The sequence below is a fragment of the Colletotrichum destructivum genome, chromosome 8 (genome assembly GCF_034447905.1).
Source record: "Colletotrichum destructivum chromosome 8, complete sequence".
Taxonomy (NCBI): domain Eukaryota; kingdom Fungi; phylum Ascomycota; class Sordariomycetes; order Glomerellales; family Glomerellaceae; genus Colletotrichum; species Colletotrichum destructivum.
This window is the reverse complement of record NC_085903.1, coordinates 2,298,513-2,315,224: the sequence shown is the minus strand read 5'-3', so window position 1 is coordinate 2,315,224 and position 16,712 is coordinate 2,298,513. Positions and strand designations below refer to the sequence as shown.

The 16,712-nt window shown below is 59.9% G+C and overlaps 6 protein-coding genes across 6 annotated transcripts; 3 read left to right on the top strand and 3 right to left on the bottom strand.

The window, feature by feature from the left end:
* Window positions 1–768: 768 nt before the first annotated feature.
* CDEST_12565 (uncharacterized protein) lies at window positions 769–1,920 on the bottom strand (the record flags this gene model as incomplete). Its single annotated transcript, XM_062928721.1, has 1 exon — window positions 769–1,920. One exon carries the CDS (start codon window positions 1,918–1,920, stop codon window positions 769–771), a length of 1,152 nt encoding a protein of 383 aa, XP_062784772.1.
* A 356-nt stretch (window positions 1,921–2,276) lies between these two features.
* On the bottom strand, window positions 2,277–3,112 carry CDEST_12564 (Putative Zinc finger, RING-type). Its single transcript, XM_062928720.1, has 4 exons — window positions 2,793–3,112; window positions 2,704–2,735; window positions 2,577–2,640; window positions 2,277–2,526 (listed from the first exon to the last, which is right to left on the bottom strand). Exons 1-4 carry the CDS (start codon window positions 2,932–2,934, stop codon window positions 2,483–2,485), a joined length of 282 nt encoding a protein of 93 aa, XP_062784771.1. The 5' UTR covers window positions 2,935–3,112; the 3' UTR covers window positions 2,277–2,482.
* Window positions 3,113–3,343: 231 nt separating this feature from the next.
* Window positions 3,344–5,279, top strand: CDEST_12563 (Putative Rhodanese-like domain, sulfurtransferase TST/MPST). The gene is made up of 3 exons (XM_062928719.1): window positions 3,344–3,554; window positions 3,887–4,889; window positions 4,956–5,279. The coding sequence occupies exons 2-3, from the start codon at window positions 3,919–3,921 to the stop codon at window positions 5,008–5,010; spliced, it is 1,026 nt and encodes a 341-aa protein (XP_062784770.1). The 5' UTR covers window positions 3,344–3,554; window positions 3,887–3,918; the 3' UTR covers window positions 5,011–5,279.
* Window positions 5,280–5,841: 562 nt separating this feature from the next.
* Window positions 5,842–6,939, top strand: CDEST_12562 (Putative small ribosomal subunit protein uS5; the record flags this gene model as incomplete). Its single annotated transcript, XM_062928718.1, has 3 exons — window positions 5,842–6,108; window positions 6,329–6,586; window positions 6,682–6,939. The coding sequence occupies 3 exons, from the start codon at window positions 5,842–5,844 to the stop codon at window positions 6,937–6,939; spliced, it is 783 nt and encodes a 260-aa protein (XP_062784769.1).
* A 779-nt stretch (window positions 6,940–7,718) lies between these two features.
* Window positions 7,719–12,979, bottom strand: CDEST_12561 (uncharacterized protein; the record flags this gene model as incomplete). Its single annotated transcript, XM_062928717.1, has 5 exons — window positions 12,435–12,979; window positions 11,368–12,380; window positions 9,186–11,290; window positions 8,102–9,114; window positions 7,719–8,041 (listed from the first exon to the last, which is right to left on the bottom strand). Exons 1-5 carry the CDS (start codon window positions 12,451–12,453, stop codon window positions 7,719–7,721), a joined length of 4,473 nt encoding a protein of 1,490 aa, XP_062784768.1. The 5' UTR covers window positions 12,454–12,979.
* A 1-nt stretch (window position 12,980) lies between these two features.
* Window positions 12,981–15,619, top strand: CDEST_12560 (uncharacterized protein). The gene has a single exon (XM_062928716.1). It carries the CDS (start codon window positions 13,345–13,347, stop codon window positions 15,544–15,546), a length of 2,202 nt encoding a protein of 733 aa, XP_062784767.1. The 5' UTR covers window positions 12,981–13,344; the 3' UTR covers window positions 15,547–15,619.
* Window positions 15,620–16,712: the final 1,093 nt, after the last annotated feature.

Genomic DNA, 16,712 nt, shown 5'->3' with positions numbered 1-16,712 from the left:
CACACACACACATCAAAGGATGGAAGGCATTAATAAGCCAAGCGTGTCATTCCCTTCGTAAACACGGATCGAAAAGCTGGAGTGACCCCCTTATGTCAGAAGTCCTTTGCAAGAGATTGCGTCCCAGTCAGATTTGGGGGGGCACACCAGAACAACTGAGCAAGGTTCTTATGCAGCGGGGAGGTAAGACTTTGCTGACCATATTGCCATTGCCAGGGTTAGATGTCACCATTTGCTGCATGGTAACTGGCCCGGACGGACGAAAGCAAGCCATTCGTCCTCTTGTCACAGAACACGGCATGTCGAGCTCCCGACTGTGTTGCCGCCGCTGATCCCTGCGGGACAGGATTTGGATGTGCAACGTCGTAGTAACAAAGGCATACTATTCGAATCTTGTATATAACAACATACTGCGAGGTCCTTCTACCTATCAAAATGCATCGTTCTGTTTTCCCGATTGACAGATGGAGGGAAGAATTGTCTAAATACCAGGTCCCCGTCGTGATTCATTAATCGTTAATCGTACATACTCAAGCCGTCTTGCTACACTCTGGAAGAGGGAGGAGGCGGTGGGCAGACTCTCTTTTGATTTCCAACCGAGGATTAGCATAATCCTCGTCGGAGTATGGGGGACGACAACTTCTTACCTTGCCCATGAAAGAACAACATTGGAGCCTTTCCATTAAGCTCGGGGGAAAAAAGCCCCGCGAGGATGGATGGCTGGGAGCATCATCCCATCGTCGGTGAGCGTCACGCACTAGAGCCGTCTCATTCCTCTGTTTCCTTCTTGGGCTCAACCGCCCCAGGCTCGTACTTGTTCTCACGCGCCTTCTCAGCCCGGCCCTCGCCCGCCTTGACGACCCGCCGAAGCACGTTCATCCTGCGCTCGAAGTCCTCAAGGAGGGGCCCGTACTCGTCGCCGCCGGACCTGGCAACGGCGCTGCTGGAGCTGGGAAGGCTCTCGGCGCGGTCCCTGTCCCTGTCTCTATCACCGATCGCCGCGCCCGAGCCACCGCCGCCACTCTCATTCTCGACGCCGTCGATCTTGAGGACCAGACCGCCCTCTCTTTCGCCTTCCTGGCGGGCGATGCTGGCGTCCGTCACGGCGAAGTCGGCGCTGAGGCTGGCGGCGGAGGAGACCTTCCACTGGCCGTCAGCGCCGGGGACGACGTCGATGAGAACGGCGCGGTTGGCGGGGTTTGAGGCCGGGGCCTTGGCGGAGCCGGGCTTGGACGTCGAGGCGGATGGTGTCGGGATCTGATTCGCCGAGTGGTGGGCCGCAAGGGCGGTCGTGAGGGTGTCCGGGTCGTCGTCGAGGAAGATGTACTTGACAGTCGGGTGGTGCGTCGAGTTGGCTGTAGAGTTGGAGACGAGGGTGAAGAAGCCGGCAGGATCGAGTTTCGGCGCGACGGGTTCAGCGTCCGGTTCGCCTTCGGCTGCGGCGTCTGCGTCTGCGTCTGCGTCTGCGTCAGGGGAGGCAGGGGAAGGGGCAGGGGCGGGGGCGGCGATCGTGGTTGCGACGTCGGCGCCAGGCTTGGTGTCGGATGAGATACCGCCGAGGGCAGATTTCTGGTTCTGCAAGGACGACGACGAAGACGACGGGGCGGGCTGGTCGGCCTCGGGACGCGGGGACAACGGGACGTCGGCCATCATCAAACGGTAGAGTTCTGCAGAGGTGACGTGCTTCTTGATGGGGGCGTATTTCCAGGGAGGAGAAGGGGTACGGGGAGGAGGAGGGGAGGGGGGAGGGCTGCGAGACGAGGTGTTGACGTTGACGGGATCCCTCGCGTCGCGCTGAGTGGCATCTTTTCCTGGAGAGAGATGGGAGCTGCGGTTGGGGGACTCGGCGATGGTGAGGTGCAGGGAGGCCCGGGAGCTAGAGCTGCTAGGTGTCATAGTGGAGGCGGCGGCGGGCTCCATCGCGCTGGGGGTGGAAGCGCTTATCGTTATCTCCACGTGACTAATCATGTGGGGGCACCTGATATGGCATGTGATTTTGGTGGTATGGACCAACCTGAGATTTTGAGCATCTGAGAAGGCATCCGTGGAGGGGTCTGGGTAACTGCGAATTTGAGGCGTCAACAGTGGTAGATATCTAGAAATTGCATGTAGTACAAAATCTCGGTAAGCGTAGTTCTTCAATGCTTTGCAGACATGTCCAGAACCCAAGCTGTGAGTTTTCCAGCTCATTCGCCAAGGACTAAGGCCCAGTCAGCATTGATTGAGCAGCTGTATGTGTCACCAGGAGGTTTTAATGTCGGAAACCCGCCGTAGTCAGTGAATATTCTTTGAATGTGTCTTTGATGATTTGTCTTTGCTCATCGAGAAAGCTTTAGCCTCTAGTGAGGCCTCCTCTGACATACTCTGGTTCCAATGCCTTACGGTGTCACCATGAGTCCTGGGTATCTCAAACCTCAAACCAATGCGCCCCAGCCAAACGCCAGTCAAACCAAACATATCAGAACGGAGACAGCGACAGCCCCTATGTCTCAACTGTCTCGTTCGTCTGGTCCGTCCACTCGAATTCTGAAGCCTGTCAGCGAGAGCCGCTTGCGACGACATGGGACGAAACTGACTTTGACGACACATGGGGCACTGGCCCTTTGCCGCGTCCTGCTTGATCCACTCCAAGATGCAGTGCTTTTAGGGTGGGTTTGTTAGAGAATTCTTATAGTCAGCCAAAGAACAAGCAAGGCTCCTTACCATATGGAAGTTGTGTCCACACTTGCCGGACACTGTGTGTTTATTATGGTCAGTTGCATAATGGCGTGTTAGAAAGGACTTGGACGTACAGAGGCTGCAGTCATCGCCGGGGTATTTGCAGGTCGGACATGTGCCATCAAAGTGGACTTGGCAGATGCCACAGACGTCGTCCTCTGGGATGTCCCACCGCCACGTCGCGACGGTATTCCACCGGGTGATTTTGACCTTCATTGCGGGATCTGTCTTGTGTTGGTGGTGGTGGTGGTGGTGGTGATGGGCGAATGACCTTGCCGTATGGGTGTTTGAAGGTCTCAAACAGGTCTGGCGCCGAGAAGTGGTTTAATGCAGCCTGAGTCGTACCCTCTGGCCCTTTTCGCATGAAAGCAATTTCGGTGTCGTGATATGCGCTGTTGTTTATTGAAGTTGGGAAGGAAACGTGGGACTGTCAAATTGCGGGGCGCCGAAAAAAAGGGCCCCAGGAGCGGTCAATCATGTCGAATCAAAATGGCGACATGGCCCAAGCTCCCCGCATTCGCGCCAACCAACCGTTCCCACAGCGTGCGTCTCCATTGTAAAAAAACGGAGTCATGGTGACCGACCGGACCCCGACCTCCTCTCCCCTCCCGCTTATCACTGTCCGGGAACCAGTGAGCGCCCCCCCGTTTTCTGATTCTGGTTCTGGCCTGGTCTGGTCTGGGGCCCGATAAGAATATTCCCTATTATTACTGCCGCTTCTCCAAAAACCTGACGAACCACCCACCGGTCACGGCCAACGAACAGCGAATAGTGACGAGCGAAGGAGAGACAATCAGATCAAAAGAACCACAGGCTAGAAGAAAACGGTTGTGACGGTAAGCCTCATCCAAGAGCTTCCCCCTCTTTCCACCCCAAACCCCGCACACACTACCCAACCACCACATGCAATTGCCTCTGAGGCCTTGAGCTTTGCTCGTGATTTTTTTCTTGTTCCCTCAGTATCTATCCCCTTCTGAGGGCATCCCCCTTCTCCTCCTCCTCCTCCTCCTCCTCCTCCTCCTCCTCCCCACCCCCTGTGTTCCGGGCTGCCGTTCGTCAACACCACTGACCGACATTGACCGACACCGCTCCTCTCCCTTCTTCCTCCTCCCTCCGCTCCGACCCGGCGAACTACTCCTCTGAACTCATCTGACACCATAGGGCTCAGCGCAGAAACAGGAGAAGATCTAGATCGCCACCATGGTTACGATTGCTATTCTCCGACCGGCGCGCGCTGCGAGGCTCTCGCAGTGGAATGCACCCTCCTCCTTCAAGGCCGCCGGTGCTACCTTCACCTCGCGCCGTTCCCTCTCCTCCTACCTCGTCACTCCCAAGGAGCTGAACGAGGCCCTCAAGAAGAACCCGCCCTCCAAGATCAGCCCCGAGCCGCGCACCATCCCGCTGTGCGCCTCCTGGTTCCTCCCCAACGATGGTCGCACCGGCATCGAGGTGTTCCGCCAGCAGCGGATTCCCAAGGCCCGTTTCTTCGACCTCGACAAGGTCATCGACCGCCACAGCGAGTACCCGCACATGCTGCCCTCGGCCAAGGACTTCGCCGCGGCCATGAGCGAGCTGGGTATTCGCAAGGAGGACACGGTCGTCGTCTACGACACCAAGGAGCTGGGCATCTTCAGCGCCCCGCGCGTCGGCTGGACCCTCAAGATCTTTGGCCATCCCAAGGTCCACGTCCTCAACAACTTCAAGCTCTGGGTCGAAGAGGGCCTGCCCACCGAGTCGGGCGAGCTCTACAACGTCGAGTGCTATACCTACCCGATCCCCAAGGTGGACGAATCCAAGGTCGTCGACTTTGAGGAGGTGCGCGAGATCGCGCTGGACCACAACAAGGAGGGCGCCGAGGGTGTGCAGATTATCGACGCCCGCTCGCCCGGCCGCTTCACCGGCAAGGACCCGGAGCCGAGACCCGGTCTGTCCTCCGGCCACATGCCGGGCTCCATCAACATCCCCTTCAATGCAGTTCTGGACCCCGAGACCAAGGCCTTCTACCCGGCCGAGAAGCTGAGGCAGATCTTCCAGGAGAGGGGCGTCGACCCCGAGAAGCCCATCATCTCAAGTTGCGGAACTGGCGTCACCGCCTGTGTTATCGAGACGGCTCTCGAGGAGGCCGGATGGGGCTCGCCCGAAAAGCGCAGAGTCTACGACGGAAGCTGGACGTAAGTGCTCATACGTGTCGCATTGCAAATTTATTTCACAGGCTAACTCGATACTTTCCTTTCTAGTGAGTGGGCGCAGCGGGTCAAGCCCTCGGATTCGTTGATCAGAAAGGACGAGTAGGCGATTGTGAGCGAGAAGAGTGCAGCGTCGAGTTGCTTCTAGTTGCGATACCCTCACCACCCCACTTCTGGTTTTTCTCTGGTTTTCATTGTACGATATCCGGCACATCTCACAGCTTTGGAGTTTGCATTGCGCATCGGGGGGAGGTCCGTCAGCCTGTTTCGTCGTTTGGGGAAGAGGGAATGGGAGAAGGAAGCAAGGAGGGTGGCAGGTGTATATATGCCACGGTAATTGAATCACGATAATGGACACTGGACAATGATGACGAAAGGAGCCTGTTGCACAGATTGTTGATGCGTGGTGTCGTGACCCCTTGTTGGATGGGATTCGCTGCGTGATGGTTTGCTGCCTGCATAGAGTCTCTCCTCTTCCCTTGCCTCGTCCGTCAGGGAGTGGGCTGCCGTTGAACTGGACCTCGATTTCAGCATGATTTGTTGTAATTGGATGACCTCCCTGCAGATTGGGACATCCTTGACACACTGTGCTCGTCTTCGGTGTGTTTCGGTGAACCCAGCTCGGTGAACATTGTGGACCCCCACCTTCGACCCCACCCTCTTCACCTCGAGTTTCTGCCTCGAAGCTCAGGCCAGTAGGGCTCGCCAAACACGACCCGGCGGCCAGCGGAAGGCACAATTGGGCAAGAGCGCAAAATTGCCCGGCCCTGACCGGCCACCACGCACGACCACCAGGACCCCCGCAAAAAAAGTTGTGAGTGCATCTCGAAATAACTTCCTCCCCTCGAAACACCACCAACCACCACCCCGACTAACCGGAGCAGCAGTCCTTCTCGCGCAACACCAATCCCTCCAACACCCACCCCGACGACACATTATGGCTGACCGTGGTGCAAGCGCCCCCCGTGGCGGCGGTGGTTTCGGATCCCGTGGCGGTGACCGTGGTCGTGGACGCGGCCGTGGTCGCGGACGTCGCGGCGGCAAGAGCGAGGAGAAGGAGTGGCAGCCCGTCACCAAGCTCGGTCGTCTCGTGAAGGCCGGCAAGATCCAGTCCATGGAGGAGATCTACCTGCACTCCCTGCCCATCAAGGAGTACCAGATTGTCGACTTCTTCCTGCCCAAGCTCAAGGACGAGGTCATGAAGGTGCGCGCACAAACTTTTACACAATTTTCCCTCCCCCGCCCCCGGGCCGGGCCCGAGATCGAACTCCGCAGACGACGACGAGACAATCGCCAATGCAGATGAGATTCTGGGTCCCCTTGGTGTCTATTTTGAGGATGGCGGGGGAGGAGGAGGATTCGTTGCGACCGGTTTTTTTGAAGAGGGGAATGCTAACCCGTGGTTTTTTTTCCCCCAATTGCAGATCAAGCCCGTCCAGAAGCAGACCCGTGCCGGTCAGCGCACGCGCTTCAAGGCCATCGTCCTCATCGGTGACTCCGAGGGCCACGTCGGTCTCGGTATCAAGACCTCCAAGGAAGTCGCTACCGCCATCCGCGCTGCCATCATCATCGCCAAGCTCAGCGTCATCCCCGTCCGTCGCGGATACTGGGGCACCAACCTCGGTACCCCCCACTCCCTGCCCACCAAGGAGTCCGGCAAGTGCGGTTCCGTCACCGTTCGTGTACGTATACTCAACTCCCACGATGTCTCCCGGGTCGAGATTGGAAATGGACTTGGATTTGGAACTGGATGGTCCCTAACGTTTGAATCGTATAGCTCATTCCCGCCCCCCGCGGTACCGGCCTCGTTGCCTCCCCCGCCGTCAAGCGTCTCCTCCAGCTTGCTGGTGTTGAGGACGCCTACACCTCGTCCGCCGGTTCCACCAAGACGCTCGAGAACACCCTCAAGGCCACCTTCGTCGCCGTCTCCAACACCTACGGCTTCCTTACTCCCAACCTGTGGAAGGAGACCAAGCTCATCAGATCCCCTCTCGAGGAGTACGCGGACACCCTCCGCGAGGGCAAGAAGTACTAGAGCAGCGAGGAACGATGATGGGTTTTGTGAGGAGACAAGAAGAAGTTGTGGTGTCGGCTTCGGGATTTCTTCATGGAGTTGCGTGTGTTACACTGCATCGTTGGTTGGCCAGGGCATGACATTAAGGCTAAGGGCAAACTAGCACCGGATCTGAAAATAAAGATCACACATTGAATGCAGCCGACGGGGTTTTTTTCAAAATATTATGGGCATGAATTTTACGATACTCGAGGGGACCGGTCGTCGCATGGGCACAGTGATGTTGATTGAGAGCTGATGTTTAGGACGAGCCCTTCAACACTTGACAGCATCAACCACGAGAAGAATACCGAGTCCGTCATCGATTGACCGACAAACATAATGTTACCTGACGGAAGGGTGGTGGACAAAGCCTGGGTCCCAGCGGTGTCGTCCGATATATGGTGGATTAATGGCGTCGTCTATGGGCTAAGGGACAACATCAAGTGATACCAGGCCATTCAACTGAACGAGACAGACGCCTGGTGGCTCGTTCGTATACAGCCGAGAGTGAATTCAAAATCTCCCAAGGGCACAAGGTCGACTTGCTATCAGCAACCGAGGTGATGATTCCAACAGCTCTGGACTGGTGCACTTCTCTGGCTGGAAGGGTTTACACATCTCAGAAGCCACATACATAAATCCAATTCTAACCCGAGACACATGGCTCGCAATAATCCCAACGCCTGCAAGAACAAACACCGAAAGCAGCCATGATAACATAACTCTACAGATTCCCACCATTCTGTTGCCTTGTCACTCTACTCCGGGTCCTCGAACCGCACCCTTCTCTGCGGCTCCCGGCTCTGCGGCTGCTGGTCCGGCGGGTATCGCGGTGAAAGCAACGGCTCCCGTCTTTCGATGACACTCGACACTATGAACGGCATCCCGTCCGACACCGCTGTCTGCCTCCCCAGGGACAAACCGGCCCGTGCCGGCACGCTCCTCGGCACGACATCCGGGACCACGTCAGGGAACGCGAAGGCGTCGCCGCCTCCGTCTCCGCTGCTGGGCGTCTGGGCGCGCCCCCGGCCAAACCAGCCTGTTCCGCGCGGGGCTTTGCCGTCGTTGGGGCCTAGCTCCTCTATTTGAGCAGTCAGCATTCATCATCTCCAGGAACTGCGGCACAATACAGAGAACTCACCATCAATAACCCGCTGCACGTGCGCCTCGAGAACCTTCTTCTGCAGCGGCGTGTCGCCCTCCCAGTACTCCGTGTGACCCGGGAAGAACTGCGTCCGCGGGTCGTTCGCCTCGTGGAACGGCACCGACAGGCTCCGCGCCAGCTGCGCCTTGCGCTCCTCCTCCGCCGTCGGCCGCGCCCGCGCTTCGACCCGCGCCATCTCCGCCGCGATCTGCGCCTCCTCAGCCTCCCGCTCCGCCTTCGCCCGGATCTCGCTCGTCCGGATCTCCGTCTGCGTCGCCTCGCTCTGCAGGTGCACCGGCCACCGGTTCACCGAGAAGAACCGCTTCTTGGGCCCAACGACCGCGGGCCGCGCCCACTCCCACACGCGCTCCCGGTGCAGCGTCATGACGTCCCGCCCCCCAACGCGGCTGAAGCGCGGCCGACTCGGCCAGAGCGTGCTGGCGCCGGCCGAGAGCTCGTCGATGATGCCCCTGCGGACGATCTCCACGGCCTGCTCCTCCGTCATCTTCTTCTTCCACCGCCCCGGGTATCCCGCCTTGACGACGCTGATATACGACGCCGGTCGCCTCGCGACCTTCCCGTCCCCGTTCTCGTTCTCGTTGCCATTCCCGTCCCCGTCACTGACCGCCGGCCAGTCGAACCGCTGCCGCCAGCTCACCGCGAGATCCTCCAACTGCGCGGCGCGGGCTTCCCACTTGGCCGTCCTGCTCAGCGTGTCGTCGACGCCGGCGAGCTTGGCCGCCAGGGCGTCGAGCTCGATGCCGACGCGGTAGGCGACGGACCACAGCATGCGCTTCGTCGCGCGGCGCGTCGCGTTGACCTTTTCTACGTTGGCGAAGGCTGTTTCCCAGTCCCACGTGTGGTCGGGCGACGGCACGTTGGCCGCCGTCCACGGGTCCGTCGCCGGGTCCCAGTGGTCGTCGTCCCGCGGCCAGTTCATGCGGTTCTCCGGGTGCCATGGGCACTCGGGCCGGCTGATCTGCACCTCGCCCGTCTCGGCGCGCTCGTATCTAGGTTCCCCGGGTCAACAGAAAGGATACATAAGGGGAGGAGGGAAGGGTGAAGGACCGCCAGAACTCACCCGAGTCGTCCGTGGTCGGCAAGGACCCAGCTGTACTTGTTCACCATGTCCTCGGTGAAGACGTAGTCGCCCTGCCGCAGGCTGGCGTTGAGGGCCATGGTCACCTGCTGCAAGCCTACCTTGTTCTCCTTGAGGCCGAAGAGGCACTCCCGGCTCGGCTCGTCCAGCAGCGTCTGCACGCGCGCCGTGAACACATCGAACGGCCGGCCAAGGCTCGGCAGCGCCTCCCGCTGCGCCTTGGCGTTGGTCGACGGCCCGCACACAAAGTCGACCCAGTACAGCTCCATGTCGTTCATCTCGAGGTACCGGCCGTGCCTCTCCCGGTGCGCCGTCAGCTCGTCCCGCATGTTCCACGAGGCCTCCCCGCGCCGGCCGCGGTCCATGTTCTCGACGACGCCCTCGAGCATCTGCCGCGGATTCCGGCGGTACGCCCGCCTCACCCGGTCGCGGAGGTTGACCAACAGCGTGTGCCGCGCCACCAGCCTCCGCTCGCTCTCCTTGAGGAAATTGAAGGGCGTGATGGGGCCGAGGAAGCTGTGCGGCAGCAGCACCGTGTCCAGGTCCCCGACGGCCCCCCGGTGCGCCTCCTCCGTCTCGCCCCGCACCGCGTCCGCGCGCTCGCCGTGGTTATCCCGCATCTTCTGGAACCAGTACACCAGGCCCAGCGGATCGTCGGCCTGGGCGCCCTTGGGAAGGGTCTTGACGGCGTGCGGCTTGGAGACGATATTGATGCCGGCCGCCTCCCGGGCGCGCTGCTTCTGCCGGCGCGTCAGGGGCAGCACGAGCTTCCGGAAGGGGCTCTGGATGGCTACGTTCTCGACGGCGTCAAAGTGCGAGAGGCACTGCTGCAGCGCCGCGCGTTTTGCGCCGCGGTACCGGGCGAAGCGCTGCTGGGCCTCGCCTTCGGGGTAATAAATCTGCGCCTTGTGCGTCCTCCCGCCGACCTCGGACTCGCGGACCTCGCCGGGCACATACTCGCTGTTCAGGAGGTAGAAGTTGGCCTCGCCGCGCAGCCCCGTCGCCGTCGTCTCGGGCCCGCCGTCCATGCAGTGCACGAACCAGACGTCCTCGGTGAGGGCCATGTTGAAGTCCGGTTGGTACTGGAACACTTCCCCGCGCTGCCCGGAGCCCGGCATCGGGCCATTCGGATCGGCGGACCAGACGAGGTTGCCATCCTGGCGGAACCAGGTCATGAACATGGTCCGCAGCAGCGGTCCGGGGATCTGGTAGTCCACATCCTGAACGGACTCGGGCACCCGGTGGAGGAGGTACCGGGGCCGCACAGGGTCCTTGGGCCGCTTCGCCACGATGAGGTCGCGCCCGTCGAGGAGGGGCGGCAGACGCGTGCTGACGCCCGAGTACGCCGGAAAGTCGACGACGAGCTTCTTTTCGCCGTAGTGATATTGCTCAAACATCCAGTGCATGTGCAGCATGCCGATGCACTCGCACAGGTCGACGTACCAGTCCCTGCTGGTGACACCCTCCCTGCGGAGGCAGTATTGCAGGAACTCGCCAATCTCGGCGAACTTGCGCTCCCAGTCCATGGTGCGATCCATGTCCTCGTCGGCGAGAAAGTTCTTGATGAGGATGAGCTGTACCTTTGGCGAGTGGACGCGCCAGCCATGGTAGTGAATCATGCGCAGGTCCTCCTCGGACGTGGAGCGGTCGCGCTTCAGCCACTCGATGAGCCAGTCCTGGCCGTAGCCCTCCTCCAACATGATCTCGACCGCGTCGTCCTCATCCTCGCCCTCGACTACCTCCACGTCGTCCTCCGAGTCGATGTCGACCATATCGACGTCGTCCTCATCGGTTGTTTCGTCAGTGCTCTGCGGGGAGAGCAGGGTCTCTTCCCGAAGGGGCGTGTTGATACGGCTGTCTCCAAGCTCAGGGGCGAGGGTCGAGGTCTCGGTTGCCTGCTCGAACTGATCAAAGGGCCTTGTTTGGTCCGTGGGCGAGGTGATGGTGATGGACGGTTCGGCTGCTGACTCACCCGTTGCTGGACCTTGCTGAGAGTCTGTTCTGCGCTTGGTTTTGAAGAATGAAAGTACGGGAGGTGAATGTTGCCGAAGAGTCGACACAGTTGTGATGTTCCTCCTAACTCGAATCTAAACAAGCCGCAGTTTCAGCACATACGACACCCCTCTCCTCGTATACTCATTCGGGCGCGGGTTGGTTCACTTACCTGTTCTTTGGGACGCCTGGTCTTCCTCTTCAAGGCTTCGCTACGACGCTTCGTTCTACTTGATACCCCGACGGGCTTGAGCCGAGTTGTGGTAATCATCGCTGCCAAGCCAGTCGGAGCCGTCGCTGGGCGTGCATGACTGGCTCTGTCGTCTTCAGCCTCGAGTACTTCGTCGTCGTCATATTCAATTCGGCCTACGCAAGGCAGCTTGTAACTCGTAGACCGACGGATGAACTGGTTGCTGCTGTAATAGGGGTCGAACGTCGCCGGGTACATCCACCCGTTGGGGGCGTCGCGATGCCGCCACTCCGTCGTGAAGGGGTTCCGCGGCGCCGCTCCGCCCTCTGCGGGGGCTTTGGGCACGGGCGGCGGCTGCTTGTGCTCCTTGGACATGGCCGCGAGCTGTTTGCCCATGCTCATGTGCGAGGACGGGCCGTATGTGCCCTCGGGGCCGTCGGGACACGCGGTGGCATCTACTCCGCCAATGTCTTCTCTCGCCTCGCCGACTCCGTAGCCAGCAACGCCGCCCTCGGCGCCAAGGTTGGCGCGTTCCGTCTTCATTCTCGTCGCGGCTGCTTGGATCTCGTCTATCGGGAACGCAACATTTTCGAACCCCAAGACCTTGGCCCACCGGACGACGTCGTCGCCGCCCTCGGCGATCTTCTCGATCATGAGGTCTCTCTTCTTCTTGTCCGTGTCCGCGTGCTCCTTCTCGGACTTCTTAGCCCGCGCGGCCAGGCTCTCGGCCGCGTTCTCGCGGGAGCCCTCCCATCGACCTGTTCCCAGGTCCGCATCCCGCAGCCAGTCGTACCGATTGCCGTACATGTCGGCCAGCAGGGCACGGAACTCTGGGTTCTTCCTGAGCACGTCATCAATTCTACGAGTGAAGATGAGGACCTCGATGTGTTGGAAGAGGCGGTAGGGCTCGGGGTCTTCGAGAGCTTTCCGGGTGAGCTCCCATGTCTCGGCTGGGAAGCGGTGGTACTGCCTGCGGACTATGCTGTCCAGCTCGGCTGGGTAACGCTGTCAGATGTGCGTAATTGAGGCTTGGGCTCATGGTATCTTACGCATCCTTTCTTGTGCCATGACGGCTGTTGGCAGTTGTGCTCAGCGCACTTGCACGACGGTTTGCAGTATTGATGATGATGAGAAAAAGGACGTCCAGCGGACAGGAAACAACTAGACGCAACACAATCAAAGCCTAAGCCTCAGTCCAAAAGAACAAGCTTAGGCTTGGAGACAGGAAACAGGAGTAAAACAGCTAGCTCACTTGTCGCAAGAGGCATTGAGAGACGCCAGACAAAAAGAAGCGTGTGAGTCCGGGGAGCGAGTGAAGCAAGAGTTGAAGGAAACCCGTCTGCCGCCTCGACTTGCGAAACACGTCCGTTTTACGATTTTCAAAGGCCGGCCTTCTTTCTCAGTCCCTCCCTCTTCAAACCATTCAAGAACATGTTGTTCCTTTCGGCCCAAAGAAAGGCATCACAAGGAGCCGTTGTGGCAAGGGTTGCCACAAAGGCGAACGTGGTTGGAAAGGGAGGAAACGGTCACAAACGGTCAATGCCCGACTGGCGGAAAACAATGCGATTCAAAGGGGCACAAGCTGCATTGCCGGATTCGGTCGTGCCCTCGCCAAAGTGCTTCTATTTCCGGAATATTGCGGATCAGATTCCTTTGTTGACGGCCGGTTGATACATCCATCATTGATCGCAACGGCGGCTATTCTGTCCCATTGTGTTGCATGAGTGACGGCCTCTTGTCCTGGCGCCAGATGAAGTTACTAACGGCTGAATGGCGACATGTTGCATAAGCTGAGGTAGAGAGAGACATGGCCATACGTATGAGTCTTTGAGAGCTTCAGACAGACGACTACGTCCTTCCCATCTATCTCGCAATGGAGTGTCGCTTATACATACTTCTGCTAAAGACGCTTCAGTGTGTTTGTGTTTGTCTGGCAACTTCACACCAACCACAGCCGCGATGTCTCATCAGCAGGGCTCCCAAGAGCCAAGTTCCAATATTTCTGATAGTGACGGTCAAGTACGCAGTTTACCTGTTGGACCGGCCTCAACCTCTGAGCAAGAGGGGTCGCCATCGCCTCAACTTCCACAACTACAGCCCAACTCCGCAGCCCCGGCCGGAGGCGATACCAACGACAACGACAACGACAACGACAATGGTTCTCTCAGCGATGTAAGCTCCGGCTCCCTCGCCCGCAAGTTCGCAGTTGAGGAGCACGAGGAGTATCTCAAAGAACAAGTCCGTATCGAACTGGGCGCCCAAGAACGAGAAGCTGCCTGGCGCCGAGATCACCAAGCTGAACTCCTCAACCCACAACCTCAACAGATGCCGCCTCAGCAACCGCCCCTGACCATTGGCGCGCCGCTAGGGAGAGGTCTCACAGTAGTCGAGGCGGCAACTCGTCTTGTATCCCAATGGGAGGCTATACATGAGGCCACCCTCGCATCAACCCCCGAGGGCGCCTCTCCCATCTTCGAGGAACTAACACAAGCCCGCGCCCAGCTCGCCGCTCTCACAGCCCGGCATCAACAAGCCGCCTCATCGTCTTCTTCCACATTGCCCTCCGAAGAAGAGACCCAGAACCCCATCACGACTCCCCTGAACTCACTCGACGCCCACAAGTCCGCCGCCGTAGACGCCCGGATCCGGTTCCTCGTCGCCTCCCTCGAGGACTCCCACTTCCCGCCCGAGCGCGCAAACATCGCCGCCGCCGTATCTCTCTACCGCAGCGCCCGGATCCCCTACTCTGCCAACTGGGCGATCCTGTACGCAGGCCACCTCGTTGACTTCGCCCCAACCTACGCCTCCCTCACCGCCGACCGCGCCGCCCGTCTCGACCGCTACGCCCGCCTCCACGGCGAGGGCTGGCTCTGGCTCGAGCCGCCCCTGGCCCGCGAGCCCGGCGGCCCGACCTTCTTCTCCGCGCGCAGGGGTACGTTCCTCCCGGAGAGCGACAACTCGTACGACATGGGCCACTACAGCGTCACCATGTCCTTCCGCCGAATGAAGAACCTCGTCTACCGCGGCGCCCTCGTGACCAACATGTCCCGCAAGAGGAAGCACGACCGGGTGGCCCGCAGCAGCGACGACGAGGGGACGATGCTCAACGAGGACGACTGGCCGGCGCGGTTCCCGGACATCGACTCCGACACCACGGATGACGGCGATGGGTCCGGGAAAGAAAAGGAGGAGGGCCGGACGAACCCTCTACCTTCGTCCTCGGCCCTCCGCGCGGGTATCAAACCGGCGACCCGGCTCCGCAGGAACCGGCCGTCGAGACACCCGCTCATGGCCAGCGACCGCGCCGCGCCGACGCTGCACTTCCGCATGCTCCTCGACAGCGGCGCGACGCTGCCCCTGATCTATGACCGCGACGCCCGCGCCCTCGGCATACGCCGCCGCACCTACGCCGCCGTCTCGCGCGTCACCGTCGAGACCGCCTCGGACCAGATGCCCACCTGGCTGTACGAGATGCACGTCTCCGTCGTCGACACCCAGACGTGCGAGACCCTCGTCTCGCCTACTTCCCCGGTCTGGCCGGCCGAGGAGCACGCCCTCGGCGGCGTCACGCTCGTCATGACGCGGCCCTCTCCCCGGCTCGACGGCGTCGCGAGCTTCTCGTCGCCCTGCGGCGGCATGAACGCCGTCGCCAAGACGGAGCCCGGGGGCGAGGCGGCGTTTCTCGAGGCGGCCAGGACCCTCGTCGACATCGCCGAGGGCCGCGACTACGGCCGGCTGTCCGGGCTACTGCCGTTCAAGGTGTGCTACGTTCAGTCGACGCCCGGCCTGCGCACCATGTGGGTGGGCGAGGACCGCCGCGACGTGCTCGGCGCGCAGCGGATGCCAGGCCAGATGCGCTGGGCGCCCGGCACGGGGCGGGTGTGCGACCCGGGCCACCCCCGGGACCTGTGGAAGACGCTCTGCCGGGATGGCGGCGGCAATCCCGCGCTGCTACGGATGGCGCACGAGGAGTCCGCGGCCGGGGACGGCGGAGAGCCCGGGGCGCGCCTGGTGGACGTCGAGGAGCAGGGCTGGAAGGGGCGGAGTGAAGTGCTGGTTGTGGACAAGACCGGGACGAGGAGGAAGCACATCATCGAGCCGAGGTCGTTGGAGAAGCAGCAAGCGAGAAAGCAGCATGTGAAGAGACGGACGGGAGAATGAAAACGGCTTGTGTGTGTTAACGGGTCAAGGTCATGTACTTGGCAGAATTTCTATCGTTCACGTATATATTGAAACGATCTTACTTTCTTTCACTTGTTGCCTATCGAGAGACCTGCTTCCTCTACTATCTCGCATGTTTGCTGACTCTAGAGGTTGGCAAGACTATCCGGTCGAACCTGGCCCGTATATAGAACCATAGAGAGACGCAAACGAGCCAAGCTTCTTAGGCAATCATGGGCTGGATGGGGTCTGACAGATCAAGTTCACCGAACCCACCGAGTCCCGATTCTTGATGTCAAGCCGGCCTGTAGCACGTACTTGTCCTACCTACCTACGCAAACCAACGACATGAGCCGGGCCAGCCATAAATCCGGCTCAAGTTGACACTCTTCCATTTCACCACTCGGTATCACCATATTGATTCACGTAATTCACACGGGCGACCCAACCGGCGGTGAGGGACACGAAAAGGGGACCGTGAATCATGCCTCGAGCCATCCATCGCCGACCCCTGATATCCCATGGGCCACATGTACATCTCGGCAGCATCCGCCTCCCAGGGTCCCCGAATAGGCATTCCGTCATCTCGCCTGTTAGTTGACGACATGGTTGATTGGAAATTGGAGTCTCGAGTACTCCATACCTGAGGCGGACGAAGACGCAGGGAAAGGAAAGTCGACGCCAAACCGGGACAAAGTACCGTGATGATGGTGGTGATGATGATGGGCATCACTGCCTGCAGCACCAAAACCAAAAGGACGGTGAGGAATAGAAGCCTCCTCAGCATTTTTTGTCTTCCCTTGCATCGAGGAATATGGTAACAAAACACACTTTCTTATTCCATCTGTCCCGTGCATTCGCCTCTCGGGACGATTCCTAAATCGAGAGAAGGGGAGGGGGGCGGAGATGAGAACCCGTTTCGAGGCTGCTTGTTCGCTTCCTGGGGGCCGACGTCTACGTATCGGCATGGGGGGCATTCCGATGCCATGGCTTGCCTCTCTAGCATCTGCGAACGGCCGGTCTCGAGACTGTTGTTTAATACGAATCGCCCGTCGAGCTCCTCTCCTGAGTCCTGAGTCGCTCCCTGGTCTGATCGTCCAGAGGAATCTAACAACGACGAACTTAATAAACCAAACTGCCCCATCACCCCGCTTCAATCTCTCCCC